The 15084-nt window shown below is 35.5% G+C and overlaps 1 protein-coding gene across 3 annotated transcripts in view; it reads right to left on the reverse strand.

The window, feature by feature from the left end:
- ATP6V1G3 (ATPase, H+ transporting, lysosomal 13kDa, V1 subunit G3) overlaps positions 1-12099 on the reverse strand; it is an 18846-nt gene extending 6747 nt beyond the window's left edge. Inside the window, exons 1-4 of one of the 3 annotated variants that reach the window (XM_011931694.1) lie at positions 12029-12099; positions 11722-11838; positions 7758-7803; positions 138-238 (exon numbers count right to left, since the gene is read on the reverse strand). In XM_011931694.1, coding sequence (XP_011787084.1) covers positions 187-238; positions 7758-7803; positions 11722-11803 — 180 coding nt within the window. In that variant the 5' untranslated portion in view covers positions 11804-11838; positions 12029-12099 and the 3' untranslated portion in view covers positions 138-186. Of the gene's footprint in view, positions 1-137; positions 239-7757; positions 7804-11721; positions 11839-12028 lie in introns of those variants that run through there. The other 2 variants (XM_011931692.1, XM_011931693.1) reach the window with 2 other exon arrangements.
- Positions 12100-15084: the final 2985 nt, after the last annotated feature.

Consider the following 15084-nt stretch of genomic DNA (forward strand, 5'->3'; position numbering starts at 1 on the left):
TAGAGATGGGGTTTCACTGTGTTAGCTAGGATGGTCTCGATCTCCTGACCTTGTGATCCACCCACCTTGGCCTCCCAAAGTGCTGAGATTATAGGCGTGAGCCACCGCGCCCGGCCAGTGCTGACTTTCTTACTCACCTTAGATTGTATTAGTCGAAACTCCTTATCTCTCTGCATTCTGTACTGGTCAATTTCTACCATTGCTTCCTCCTTGGCTTGCTTCAATCGCTTTCCTTTTCCTGAAAATTAACAATTATATATATATACATATATTAACAAGGATATATATAAACAATTGTATATATATGTTACACGCATATGCATATGGAACTGCAAACTTGGTTTTTTAAAAATAGATACATTCTTCATTATTTTTTGATTAGTTTTTCTAGAATGACAAACTTTACTAAAAAACAATAGATATTGAAAATTTTATTATTTTTTACTGGATTCTTTAGGGCACGTAAATGACAACTTTCTTTTCACACTTACATGTTTAAATAAAATATCTGCCCATTTACTCACAGCAGTAATGCCAGAGAACAGATTTTAGCTGTCACTTATTCAAAAAGACATTATTCGGTCAGATTTTCGGTCTTGATTTGCTGCCAGAATCCTTCAGTCCACACCAACTGGATCCTATTTAACACTGGCAGATCTCCAAAATTGCTACAAACATGCAACTCAGACTCTATCAAACTAAACTTACAATTTTTAAAAACGTTTTATTGGGATTTTTCCTTACCATTTGTTGACTCTACAATGTCTGATTAAGCCTCACAACACATCAAAGCAATTTTTTTTTTTTTTGGTAACTTTCTCTGAGGGGAACTTGCTTGAAAGTGGCTATAAAACCAATTGTTTTTAATGATTAGGAGATTTAGTTAAGTAGCCTTTTTTTCTTTTATTAAGAGCAAAGGTGTAAGCCTTAAGCTAGCAGACAACATAAATGAAAGTTTTAGACGAATACAATGCTGTGGTAATCATTAGCTGAGCACATGACTTTTTTTGACAACAAGAGTAAGTTTGGCGGTGGGAGGCGGTTATAGACTAATATTAATTGGTGCTTTGCTCTCTCCACCCACCACCTTGGGGCTTAGCTACTAATGCTTCATGATCATTAAACTTTAAAGAAATTCTGAACTACATTAAAATTCTTTTTTTCTATGAATCTATTGTCTTTCAATTTCAGTAAAATACCTGTATTCTTTTGCCCATTTAATAAATTTTTCCTCTGATAATGTTTCTCAAGTATTGTTTACAATTTCTGTCAACCATTTGTTATATTGTAAAGACTTTGAACTATAAAAAAATGTGTTCTCAGGTAGCATGAAAGAAAATCTGAGTGTAAACTTTTATTTGTCTTCCATTTACCTATGTATGTATCTATCTTTGCAGCATTTGCACAGATTGTTTCTCAATTTCTTTCTCTTCTGAGTTGCTTCACTAGTCACTGTATGTATATGGAATAAAAGTAGAGTCACTGAGTTACATATTGAAATGTGTCTCTTTTAATGTCTACCACCCTTGAATGGAACTGAGAAGTCCTCATTCAGGACAGACATTTCGCTCTGCCTACACTTTCTTTAAAATCCAAGGTCTGCTGAAAACTGCTGCTCTTCCGTTGCTTGAGGCTTAATGGAACATTAATAGCAATGCTTATCTTTATCTTAATTAATGCTCATTACCATTTTGTATATACCGATTCCTTCATTCTCTATAGTTGTAACCATTTTGTGACAACTACACATATGTTATTCACAGAGATTCTCTGTGAACAGAATAAATCGATGATACGTTGGTAGGAAAAATTATTCCTTGATCTCCAACCCACTTTCTTCTATCTGTTTGTCATTTACATCAGGACAAAAATACAGAATGTTAATGTATTGATTTTTGTTTAGTAATAATGGGTTGTAGGATACATAATTATTTTACAAAATAAATTACATGCCTCACTACTCTCCATCTTAATTGCATAATATCTAAAAATAGTGGTTTTAAAGTTATGCCTCTCTAGCACATTAAAAAAAAATCATAGGAAAGGCTCTGTGTGCCCTACCCTTGAGCAGAATTCAGCACTCCACTAAGAGGCTGTATATTAGCTCCATCACACAGTGACAGGCTCAGAGTGTGTCTGTGATTCCCTTGTCATGGCACCAGTCACCTGCTGGTTCTCATTCAATTAAATGGGAGAGCCACAGGGAAATCGTTGCTGGCACAGCAATTTTCTGGATAGACTCAGCAGCTGCTGCTGTGTGAGAGCCTGCATATGCTCCACCTGATTTAATCCAGTGGGAAAAAACTGGAGCCTAAAGCCCACTGTTCTGTTAGAGGTGAAGCAAAATGCATGCATCAAATCCACTCATACTAACCTCTAATTTGCTTCTCTCTCTGTGTAAGAATATGGCAATTCTGAAATTATACTTACTTCTTTGTAAGCATTAAAAACATGGCTGCTGTGACTGAAAGTGGGAAGAAAAGACATTTGGACTGATTTTCAGGTGGTTTGTGGGAAAAGGATTAAGAAAATCAATTTTGGGCAGCAATTTTACACACTGAACTCTGTGTAGGAGACAAAGAGTAATGCTCGAAGATGGAATCTTCCTGGCCTTCTCATCAGGACGGGCCAGTGAACTGACTGTTCCCAGAGGTGATAAGGTACAGAGAAACCTAATTCTGTTGATTGCTAAATTTGTTCTAGACTCTTCCTGATGGAGAAGATAGGATTTCATTTATCATCTAAGGCAATCAGAATCATGCACTAGGCATCACTGCAATAAAACATTAGAAGCTTTGTAACTTTTAGCAGTTTACTGAGTTTTCTCATCTATAAGACAGAGTTAATAATGTACTATAAAAGATTATTGGAGGGATTATTAAAAATGTATATAAAATGCTTGACAAAAAGTAGTTATTTAATTATTTTAAATCATTATTAGGAAAACAGGTCCAATTCCTAGGGGTCTTTTGCTAAAAAAGAAGGCAAGGAGTGAAAATAAAAAAAGAAGGCAAGGAGTAAAGCATGAGTTTGAGGAGAAGTCCTCAGGCTATCACTAGAGAAGCCTCTGTAAGCTTTCCCTAGGATATTTAATTGGAGGTATGCAGAGGACAGCTGGGCAGACAAGATTGGGATGCAGGAGGAAGGTCTGAAATGAGGACAGAGATTTGCATGTTAGTCATTGGGGCCTGTTTATATGCTGGTTATAGCAATGGGATTTAGACAGAAGTCAAGGGAGAGTACACAGTATGAGGAGAAAAGAAGGCTAAGGTCTCAACTTGGGGGAATATTAACACTCAACCTTCAAGAAAAAGGAGGAGGAAGCTTGGAAGGAGCAAGTAGTAGTCAGAGAAGTAGGAGAAACCAAAAGACAGAAGAGAACATTCCAAGAAGGATATGGCCAGCAGTATCATATGACACAGAGAACTGACACAGAGAACTGAAATAAGAGATATTTAATCAACATTACTAGATGTCTATTATGCGCCACACACTATTGTAGATCTATGGATATAGCAGTGAAAGCTGCAAACTTTTTGTTTCATGGAGTTTGTGTTATGAATGTAGTTGGGGAGATAAAAATAGAAAATAGACAATAAGTATATAATATGTCAGGGATGATGATGAAGAAGAAAGGAGAATAAGGGGTAGAGAAAGATGGTGGTGGATTCTACTTTAGACAGCTCAGGCATCTCAGATGAAACAGTATGTGAACAGAGGCCTAAAGGAATAAGGCAACTAGCCATGCAGATATCTGAAGGGGAGGGGTCTTCCAGGCAGAGAGAACAGCAAGTGCAGAGGCCTTGAGGTGGGAGGATATTTGCCATGCTGAAGGAAGAGCAAAAACACCATCATGGCTGGAGCAAAGAGAACAGTATGGTTGAATGTTAGGAGATGGTATTAGATAGTAGCAGGACCAGGTCATATTGATCTCACAGGGCATGGTAAGAATTTTGGTCTTTGGAATACTAAATTCATGAAGAGTTCTTAGCCAAGGCGTGATACAATACTACTTGTGATTTAAAAGGATTTCTTGACTGGGCACAGTGGCTCATGCCTGTAATCATAGCACTTTGGGAGGCCGAGGCAGGTGGATCATGAGGTCAAGAGATCAAGACTATCCTGGCCAACATGGTGAAACCCCGTCTCTACTAAAAATACAAAAATTAGATGAGCATGGTGGTGCATGCCTGTACCTGTAGTTCCAGCTACTTGGGAGGCTGAGGCAGGAGAATCTCTTGAACCCAGGAGACAGAGGTTCAGTGAGCCAAGATCACGCCACTGGCCTCCAGCCTGGCAACAGAGTGAGACTCTGTCTCAAAAAAAAAAAAAAAAAAATTCTTTGGCTGGTGTGGTGAAAATAGAAAATACACTGTGGGGTAAAGGAGAAGCAGGAAGATCAGTTTGGACTTTGTTGCAATTGGTCAGGCAAATGTTAAAAATTGCTGGAAATGGTAAAGTAGTAGTGGAGCTGGCAAGAAGCGGGTAGATATATTTTGGAGGTGGAGTTGATACATGAGCATGAGAGACAGGTACGAGTCGATGATGACACCAACATTTTATTTTGGGGATGGAGTCAATACTGCAATTTCATTGATATGCCTATTCAATATCCAATAGTGATGCTGAGAAGGCTGATGTTTACATGAACTTAGAGATCAGGGAAGCAACGAGTGCTGGGAATATCAAGTTTGGGAGTCATCAACAAGAAGCTGGTATGTAAAGCCATGAGATTAGATGAAACCACCTCAGAAGTATCTGCTGATATATAAGAGAATAGGTCCAAATTGGGGTCCCGACTTTAGAGATTGAGAAGAGAACAGGAAGCCAACCATGAGAGTAGTGTTCCAAAGTCAAATGAAGAAAGAGTTTCAAAGATGAAAGAGGGATCTAATTGTGAATGAGATATTGAATTAACATTGGGTTTAGCAAGACTGGTGATCTTGGCAAGAGGAACTATTGGTGGAGAAATGTTCAAATATGAAGAAATGGTCAATAGAAAATGGAATGAAAAATTGTAGACACAAGGAATATAGGCAATTTCTTTGAGAAGTTTTAACCAACAAAGGGGAACAAAGAAAATAAAATAAGGGCTCAAGGTGGTCAAGTGGATTTGACAGTTAGAGGGTTTAATTGTGCCCCCCGAAAAGATATGTTGGAGTCCTAACTCCTGGTACCTCTAAATGTGACCTTACTTGGAGATAGAGGGTCTTTGCAGATGTAATCAGGTTAAAATGAGGTATAAGGGATTAAGATGGGTCCTAAATCCAATAATTGGTTCTCTTATAGGGGAAATTTGAATACAGAGGTATAGAGTCAGAGCAGACACATAGGGAGGAAGGCCATGTAATGATGGACGTATAGATTAAAACGATGCAGCTGCAAGAAAAGGAGTGCCAAGGATGACTGGCTACCACAGTGACCAGGAAAGAGGTATGGGTGTTTCTCCCTCAGTTCCTCCAGAAGGATCCAACCCTGCTGGAACCTTCTGTTTGGACTTCTGGCCTCCAGAACTCTGAGATAATCAATTTCTGTTTAAAGTTACCTAGTATATGATAGTTTGTTACAGCATCTCTAGGAAACAAATTCTGAGAATCAGCAAGGAGCATAGAGAAAACAATGCTAGTTGAGCATTGGAGCCAAAGCCAGATACCCTAGTGCGGTGAAAAGAGTAGATATTGAAATGAATGTGCCACCTGACAAAAATATGCATAAGCAGTTCAGAAGCCATTTTTATTTGCTGTATAAACAAAGGGTACTTTGGTAATGTTTGAAGATTTCTGTTAGTAATAACAATTTTTGATCTCTTCTACCGCTCAGAAAACAAAGCAAAACCAAACCAAACAAAACTTCTTGGCTTTAGGGGGTTGTCAATATTAAGATGAAACCAACCTGATTCAAAGAATGCTCTTATTTTTCCCAGCTACTACAAACATTGAGAAAGAAATGTCACCAGAAAAACAAAGAGGCAACCTCTCCTTTGGTGACTGTCGCTGCTAGAGCTTCTCTTACACTAAATCTATTGCCTGTCAGATCTCTACTTCCTGGATATTTTCTTTTGCTTTTCTTCTACTTGTATTGTCCTTGTTAAAAATACAATAAATAGTTTTGTGTAGCTCCTGGACTGAATATAACAAAATCCTATTAATAGATGAAAATGCTCTGTGGTTATTATTTTAATATTACCCACTTGAAGTAATGAAAGCCCAATACACTTACAAATACCCTGTTAGTGGTATTTGTACCCTGTTTGTGGACTATAAAGGAAGAGGAAGTATTTACATGCCTACAAAACATGCAAGACAGGCTATGAAATTCTTATACAACAACTTTTATTTTATTAGTTTATTAAAAGTCTTGTCTTTATGAACAAAAGCATCCACTTGCATAGTGAAGAATTTATTAAATCAAGGTGCTTGTTTAAATAATTCAGAATATATGCATATTTGGAAGCAAATAGGAAATTTGCTGATTTTAAAAAATTATTGATGGTTGGCATCCTATAGACCCACAAAAATAAATCTGAATTACAGTATTATCTGATGTATTATCTAGAAGGCAGAAATATTTTCTTAAGTATTTATTTTGCACCGAAGTATAATTCAATGAAAGACCTCATAGGGGACCATGCTTAAGAAATTTCCAGGACTTAACTATTTTGCTGTTTTTGCAACAAAATTATTTTTATTGGATATTAAAATAATATTAATAGCTAAAATTTATTGAGCAATTTCTATATGCCAAGTGGTACTTTAAGTCTTTCATAAGTGTTAACTCAGTTAATCATGACAACTCCATGAGGTGGGTACTGTTAATATCTCCATTTTGAGGCTGAGGAAATAGGCACAGTAAGGTTAAGTGGTAACCTGCCCAAGGTCACACAGCTAATAAGAAGCAGAAGTTAGACAGGCACCCAGGCAGAGCAGCTGTAGGGGATGAGCACTGACCATACGATTTTTAAAGAAAGCTAGAGGAGTGTATTCTTCACTTGTATTACAATTGTCTACGGCTTTTAGACATCATTTTTATTATAGCTGCTTGTTCAATTTTTCTCATCTCCAGATTGGAAAATTTACTTTTTTTTTTTTTCTGTTTCTTTCAATCTATATCCTGTAATGCAATTTGTAATTTTTAGTTAAGCACAAATGCTACTTTCTGCAGCTTCCAAAGTAAATAAATTGTGTGTTTATTTCTAGGAGAGTTTACCATGTGTGTTCAGAAATGATGTGGGAATATGAGTTCTTTATGTGATGTTGAATTGCATGCATTTGAGTATTTCAGAATGATGTTAATGCAGAGCTACAGAGTTTTAAAAGTTTGCAATGGATGTAAGTGAAGTAAATACTTCTCTTAAAAAAGGTCATGACTAAAAGTAAAAATGCAACATATTTCAGAGAAACACAAGCACCTGTTCCTCCTGTTGATAATGGTACTTTGAATTTCTAATCTAATTCTGATTGAAGTTTCAGTTCAATACCCCAACCTGGATCTCCCGGGCAGATCTCTGATGTTTAGGTAACTTGTCTTGGACCAACACACCCACTTTTATGTTTTGATTAATGAACAATTTATTAAGTAAAGAGCATTAAATCTAGGTAAGATAATTAAATGTAGTGCAAACTACTGTGATTTCATCTAAATTCAACCAAAATAGTAAGGCTGTTTTGCACATAAAAATGTGTGAGAGCTTTAACTAATAAATATAACCTGTAATCAGTGAATACAGACAAATATCTGAACATTTCTAGTCATCCTACCAGAAGCAGTCCCAGTCTCTTTGTTTTAGGAAAAGTAGACCCAGAACTTACAGCAGGGGTAAAAACAAATGGAATGAGATCATTCTAGTCTATTTCATTCTTCTATTGTTATTACTTAGAGTAACATACAAAAATACACGACATATATTAAAAATAAAAATAACTAGTGTGTATTTTGCTTTACTATCTTACACATATTTTTCTGATTCTTGCAACCTCTTGTTCATATGTACGTGTGTCTGCGTGTATTATAACTTCTATTTTTATTTACAGAAAGAAAATCTGAAACTTGGAGATGTTAAATGACATTAAGAATCATAGGTTTTCAACTCAAGCCAATGCTTTTATACTCTACTACTTCCCAGTCAGACTTCCGAAGCCTGTCCACATTCCTGCCCATGCCCCTGTCAGATTTCATCTCTCTCAGTAGCTGGTGTATGTCTTGAGACAGAGACCTGCATATTCAATTTCCATAGACCTCATGGCCTTCTGGAGAGTTCCTGATACATCAAGTTCATAATCCCTTATCTGTATCCCTAAAGGCAAAACACATAGACTATATACTGTATTATGTAGCAACTGCACCAGGATCTGAGGCAGTTCTCCTTAATGGAATATATTAATATTTTTGCAGCATAATATAAAAATAACTGTATTAATCTTGTATTTTCCTGAAAAGATTAACATGTGAATTGCTGTTTTCTTTATCTTTCCCTCTTTCTTGCCCTTCCTTCTTCCTCTCTTTCTTTTTCTTAAAAATAATACACTCAAGAGTCTTGTTCTCGCTCTCTATGTCCAAGTTTCTGAGAGTCTTGGCAAATGGATTTAAGAAAGAGAAAATGACCATAGACCTTCTACAGTGGCGTTCACTATTGTGACTTCTTGGTCCTCATTCTGAATCTCGTTATGCCTTAATATGTCAGAATTTCAAATGAATCTTTTTGTGGAAAAATAAAGCAAAAGTATATGGGTTTGCTAAAATGATAACTATCTTTACTTCTCCTGTCATCATGACTCTTTTCCCTTTTTAAAATAGTAGTTTGTGCATTTATCTCACTGGGAAGTTCTTTAAGGAAGAACTAGGTCTTATGCATCAGTGTAAACATCAAAGTGGCCTGGAATTAGTAGATACCCAATGAACACTTATTGAATTAAATAAACAAATGAAACAAAAACCACTGAAACATTAGGGAAATTATAACATACCTAGTATATAAGGTAATATTTCTATTTCGCCATAGATTGCTTATGTGAGTAAGCTGTTGTAACTATAAACTGTAATACCTGCTGATAGCTTTAAGAAAACAGTTTCTATCCAGTTAAAACTGACCTCAAAGCCTGTGGTTTCTGAGGCAAAGAGGACAGGCTGACATTCTCCATAAAACTGAGTGCAGAGGTTAGTTGTTGAAAGTCAAAATATTTTCCAGCATGTCTTTAAAGCCTGGGTATTTATTATTACTGGTTGAATATCCCCTTGAATATTCATGAACAAAGACATGGCAGGCTAAGAAAAAAGTATGCAGGTATTTTAAGTTACTGGCAAATGAACATTTTTGTATAGAAATAAGACAATATGTACTTTTCAATACTGAATTCTGAGGAAAGATTGCCCAAGGACAGCATATTTACTAGAGAAAAGGAAAAGAAATTGGACTTTTATCTTTACTCTAAAATTTGAAGCCAGGTTGCCCTTAGTGGCTCCTACCCCAAAACAACTTCCATGTTTAGCAATTCTTTTATTCTTTAAGGACTTGAAAAAAGGAGAAATAGTTGGTAAAAATTTTGGGGTCATACAATAATATTGATTAATCTATACTCAATATTTCATTTTGTATCCTCCATAATAAGAAAGCAAAGGCGACATAACTATCACATCTTTAAATTATCTGGTGTTCTGTTCTGAAAATTTTAAATATTGTTAAAGAAGTGTTTTAAAAGGCCTGGCATGGTAGCTCACTCCTGTAATCGCAGTAATTTGGGAAACAGAAGCAGGTGGATCTCTTGAGCTCAGGAATTTGAGACCAGCCGAGCAATATGGCGAAACCCCCATCTGTACAAAAATACAAAAATTGGCCAGGTGTGGTGTTGCGTATCTGTGGTCCCAGCTACTCTATAGGCTGAGGTATGGCTTTAGCCTGAGATGAAGGTTGCAAGGAGCCCAGATCATCTGCATTCCAGCCTAGGAACAGAAGCAGACCCTGTCTTAAAATAAAATAATAAAATAAAATAATAAATAAAATAAAATAAAATAGAAAGAAGGAAGGAAGGAAGGAAGGAAGGAAAGAAGGAAGGAAGGAAGGAAAGAAAGAAAACCCTGAAACTTTTAAAAAGAGAAAATTCTCTATGCTGTTTCAACCACAGTCCTGAACTGCTTTGTTTTCTGTAAAATTACTCTGCATTCATATCATCTTGCAACCATTTCCACACTTTGCTGTAGGAAAAGAAATTGAGAAATAGGTAAAGTTTGCCTTTACTCTCTTTCTTCTTCCTTTCCTCTTCTATCATCTCCACCTGGAGTCGTTCCTTTTATGTTGTTGATGCCCACGTTGCTGAATGTTCAGGAAATCTATTTATCTTAAGAAAAGGAAATGAGTTTACCTGTGGTTGAAAACCTTAGTGTACCTGCCTTATTCCTGACTTACTTTCTTATGTTGTAATATATTCCTTCATTTCATTTATTACATTTAAATAATTCAGTACCTACTCCAATCCCATCACTACATTCATCCAAAGAGTTACATAAGTAACATTTTGAAAATATGGCCCCTGTTTGCCAGACTGAATCTAATTGCAGAGGCAGGACACACAATCACAAGGAGAGTGAATGACACTGCAAATTATTGTAGATTGAATAATGAGGTGATATGAAATGGGATAGTGAAAAAAAAAAAGTCTTGGCTTTGGGAACCTGAATTCCAGTTGTAGATGTGAGATATATTAATTTTTTTATTATACAAATTGTGTAAATTTTGTAAAGCACTGTGGTTAAGATCTGGGCTTGGAAATTACAGCTCATCTAAATATTGTCTCTGCCATTTACCCTCTGTGTGACCTTGGACAAGTTGTACAATTTCTCTAAGCATCACTTTTGCTTTTTCAGTAAAGGTTGTGAGGAATAAAGATAAGCAATGAGCATGGTGCCCGGCACAATATTTTCTATTTTTAAAATATAACCTTGAACAAATCAGTGACTCAATTTCTGCACACATTGGGAATAATATTAATATCCTATTCATTTGGCTGTTGTGAGTATCAAAGAGAATAGGAAAGGGATTGAAGTTCATTGAGGACATTCTATATGTAAGTACATGAATGCATGACCAAATGAAAAGACAGCTGAGTCCAGTGGCAAGTGCCTGTAGTCCCAGCTATTTAGTAGGCTGAGGCAGCAGGATCTCTTGAGTTCAGGAGTTGGAGTCCAGCCAGGGCAACATAGTGAGACCCCCGTCTCTTGAAAAATAAATTAATAAAAATAAAAAGAGAGGTAGAAAATGAGAATAAAATGAAAATATTTTAAATATTAGATATTAAAAAGCTATCAAGAGGTTTGAGAATGAGCTATTATTATTTTGATTTTATGGAAATGAAAACTGATGCTTATAAAAAATAAGTAATTTGCTCAGGTTTACTCACTAATAAGTAGATTAAATCCAGAAGTTGTCTCTCTCTTAACAATGTTGAGAAAACTGAGGCATGACATAGCCAAGGTTTAAGCCCACATCTCTATAATCTTAATGTCCATGAACACATGACCTCTCAAAAGGATCTGAATGAGGAAACTTCATCCATACTCTAGAAATAAGGAACATATGGCTGGGTAATTTTAATGAATGGGTGAAGGTCTCACAGGGAGTACAGTAAACCAAAGTTTGAAACAAGGTCTGCCTAATCCAAAAGTCTATGCTTATCCTGGATTCCACTGCTTCGTTTATTTCGTGACAAACCCCTCACAGGTGAGACTTACTCTTCTTGGCTTCCTCTAGCTTGTCCTTGGCCCGTTTTTCTGCCTGAAGAAGCTGGTGGATCCCCTGAGACTGGCTCATCATGGTAGTCTGCTCCAAGCAAGTGGCTTCTGTGAAATCTGGGAAGTAATGGGTTCACTTATTCTTTTAGAAATTAACATGTAACTCAGATTATTGTGTCAACAGAGAGTTCTAAATGCGCCTGTTTCAAACTGGCTTGATTGACCTGGATAGCTGGGTCCCAAGGAAAGCCCAAGGTGGAATCTAGAAAAACAAGTTAAACCAATGTGAATAAATTGAGAACTTAACCATTTCTGCCAATCTTAGCTCTTCTGTATGAGATAAGGAGATATACATGAGGTGTTGCATCTACTTATAAATAATGAGTAAGAGACCTTTTAAGAATGTTAATTTCCCTAATCTTCCAAGAAACTTTGACAGGTTTACTGAATTTTTCTTTTAAGTAACAAGATCTTTCTTGTTCTTTGTCCCTACAGTATTTTGTTTCAGGTCTTTTTCTTTGTTTCTAGTGATTCGGTTATCTGCTTGCAGAAAATGTGTTAATCTTTTTTTGGGAAAGAGATTCCCTAGCTTTGTGCATAGAAAGTGGACTAAGGATTTTTTCCCCCAAGGTCTCAGGTGACAGAAATGAAAAGATTTCTTCTGGGCATTGTGCTGCTCTTAAGTAATGCTGTAGGTTGAAGTTCCAGGGAGATCTTAGTATTGTGACTAAACAATTAGTAATTTTAGCAGTAGTAATCGTAATAGAGATAGATTATAACTGTAGGTTTTGGGGTTAAAATAATTTAAACATGCATTTTATATTATTCAGTGTTTGTGGTGGGTATTGTCCTAAGATAGTACAATAAAATCCATCGTACTTGATTTGATTCGATCCAGTAGCAATTGGACAAATGAGAATATTGGTCACAGAGAAGAATCACAAAGTATCATTTATATGTAACTAAAATTTTTATTTCAAGTGAAAGGCTAATCTTTTGACTTAGAATAAGGCTTTTCCCCCGACATGATTTGCAGATTGGAGTTTCACATATTATTGCTTTCATAAACTATACCTCTATTGCCTCATCTATAAGTGCCAGGTTCATCTTTAATAAGACGTCTAGATTTAAAGATAATTGTAAAGCAGTCTGGGCACAAAATCTTTTAAGGTTTTAATGATTATTTTCTCCTAATCTTTTCAAGTTGTCTCGTCCATACCTATGTGCCTACATTATGTGTGCATTATCTTCAGCAAATATTTTCAAAAGGAAAAACTTTTCCACAGGATCACTTTTACTTTTTTTTTTTTGCAGTCACATTTAATCAGCTTATAAAGTACTTAATTTGTATTGCATAATTACAATCCCTAGTGTAACTGGGATAAACCGATTTTCGAACAAACACAACGCTTGTCTGATCCCTCCCGACAAAAAAGATACAAGGTAGCTTAACAGGAAGAAGTCCTGGAATGGCAAAAGCCTTTGGGAATAACCCAAAATGGGGAATGAGAATGAATTTCATGCTCTCCTGACCCTCAAAAAATTAGTCTCTCAGTGAAAAGGAGGGGTAGAAATATCTACCCAGAAGCAGAGAAAGATGACAAAGAAGAAGCTTCTCATCTCAATCTGGGCTCTGGATGGAAAAAAACAAAAAAAAAAAAAAAGAAGAAGAAGGAATCACAGTCCCAAACTTAGGTGAGTTTGAACTGCCAGAGCCTTCTGCAAAGATAAAACCATACTGAACACACCCTTACAATCCAAATTGCAAAACAAATGAGAAAGTAAAGTTGAGGAGACGTAGGCTGTGTAGCAATAGATAGAGGCAAAAGCCTGGCTGGAGAATTTGAACTTTATTATATATCCAATGGATTATCATCATACTAATGGTTTACTTGCTATATTTATTCCTTCGTTTTAATCAAAGCTGATTCCTAATGTCACTTTTCACTTACAAACTCAAACATTTTAAGGATAATAACACTTTTAAAAATTCTACTTATAGCCAAGATTTTGAGTTTATTCTTTAAATGTTTTGTATTACTGAGCATCAATGGGACAAGCTTTTCTTCTTCTATTCACTAATAAAATATCACCCCGGTTCCAGAAACTGGGTATGATAATTTACAATTATGCGCATTTCCACGTTTAACTAATTTGATTCTCACATGGGTGTTATTATTACAAAGCACACCAATTTTATCAGTAAAGAAACTAAAGCTCCTATAAAATAAGCAAGATGAGTGGTCAGGGAACTGTGGCTCAGAAAACTTGAGTGACAGGCCCAAGGTCAAGTGGCTTCTGAATAGAAGAATTGAATTGATCTCATGGTCCGTGTTCTTGCTGTTGAACAATGCTCTCTTTCTTTCCAGGAAAAGTTTCTTCCAGGTTTCTCTTGTTTTCCTGATAAAAAATATGGAAGAAAACAAAGAATGCCAATTGACATTTCACTCTGCATAAAACTATTAAATATATCAATCAATTTAAATGCTATGTGCTTGAATAATTAATGGTAAAAATACCAAAACAAAGTGAAATTTGACTTAACCTAAGTCTCCTTGATTGGAATTAACATTTTTAACACCTAGCGTTTTTCCTATTCCATTTATTTGGTACTACTTGTTCTGGTCTTACTATTTATTATACTCTATTTTATTTTGTATATTTATATACCTAGAAATAAAAATAAGATTTCTTTCTAATTTGAGCACTGTAAGTCATGTTTTGTTTCTATGTTAATGAAATGGTAATGTTGATGGTTTCTCTGTGTTAGTATATAAGAAACACAATTTATCAATATTATTAATTATTGTATATTATTGGTGTTATCTTATTATTTAAGTTTCAATGATAAACTGAGAATTAAGTTATACATTTTTATAAAAATCTCACAACGTACAAAGTATTTGTTTTTTCAGAAAAGATGGAGAAATGGATGTTAGTCACAGTAGCTTTATGAAAAGGAAGTATAAGTATCAGTATAGTGTATGTTTAGGTTTGATTCTCTTTCCTAAATTAATTCATATTTCACTTTTATCAGTGAAAATGTAAAAGAGTTACTAACAACGATAAAATCTTGAAAAACAAAATCTGTGCCATTTGGAAAAATGTTGAATATTGAATGTTAAAAGATCACAGTGAAATATACCTCTTATTTTTGCATGTCCTTAACTTGACAACTTATCCTCGAATGTTTTGAATAGATGTAATTATAAATTTAGCATGTGCTCAGTATATACTTTTTTGATTTCTCTTTTTTTTAAAGTTTCATTTCTGCTCAGACTTCCTCTTATTATATATTCTGTCATTGCTCCTGTATATTTTAGCTCATCATATGATCCTTGCTTCTTTTGCTCACATTGGTTT

The sequence above is a fragment of the Colobus angolensis genome, unplaced genomic scaffold, assembly GCF_000951035.1.
Source record: "Colobus angolensis palliatus isolate OR3802 unplaced genomic scaffold, Cang.pa_1.0 Scaffold91, whole genome shotgun sequence".
Classification (NCBI taxonomy): Eukaryota; Metazoa; Chordata; class Mammalia; order Primates; family Cercopithecidae; genus Colobus; species Colobus angolensis.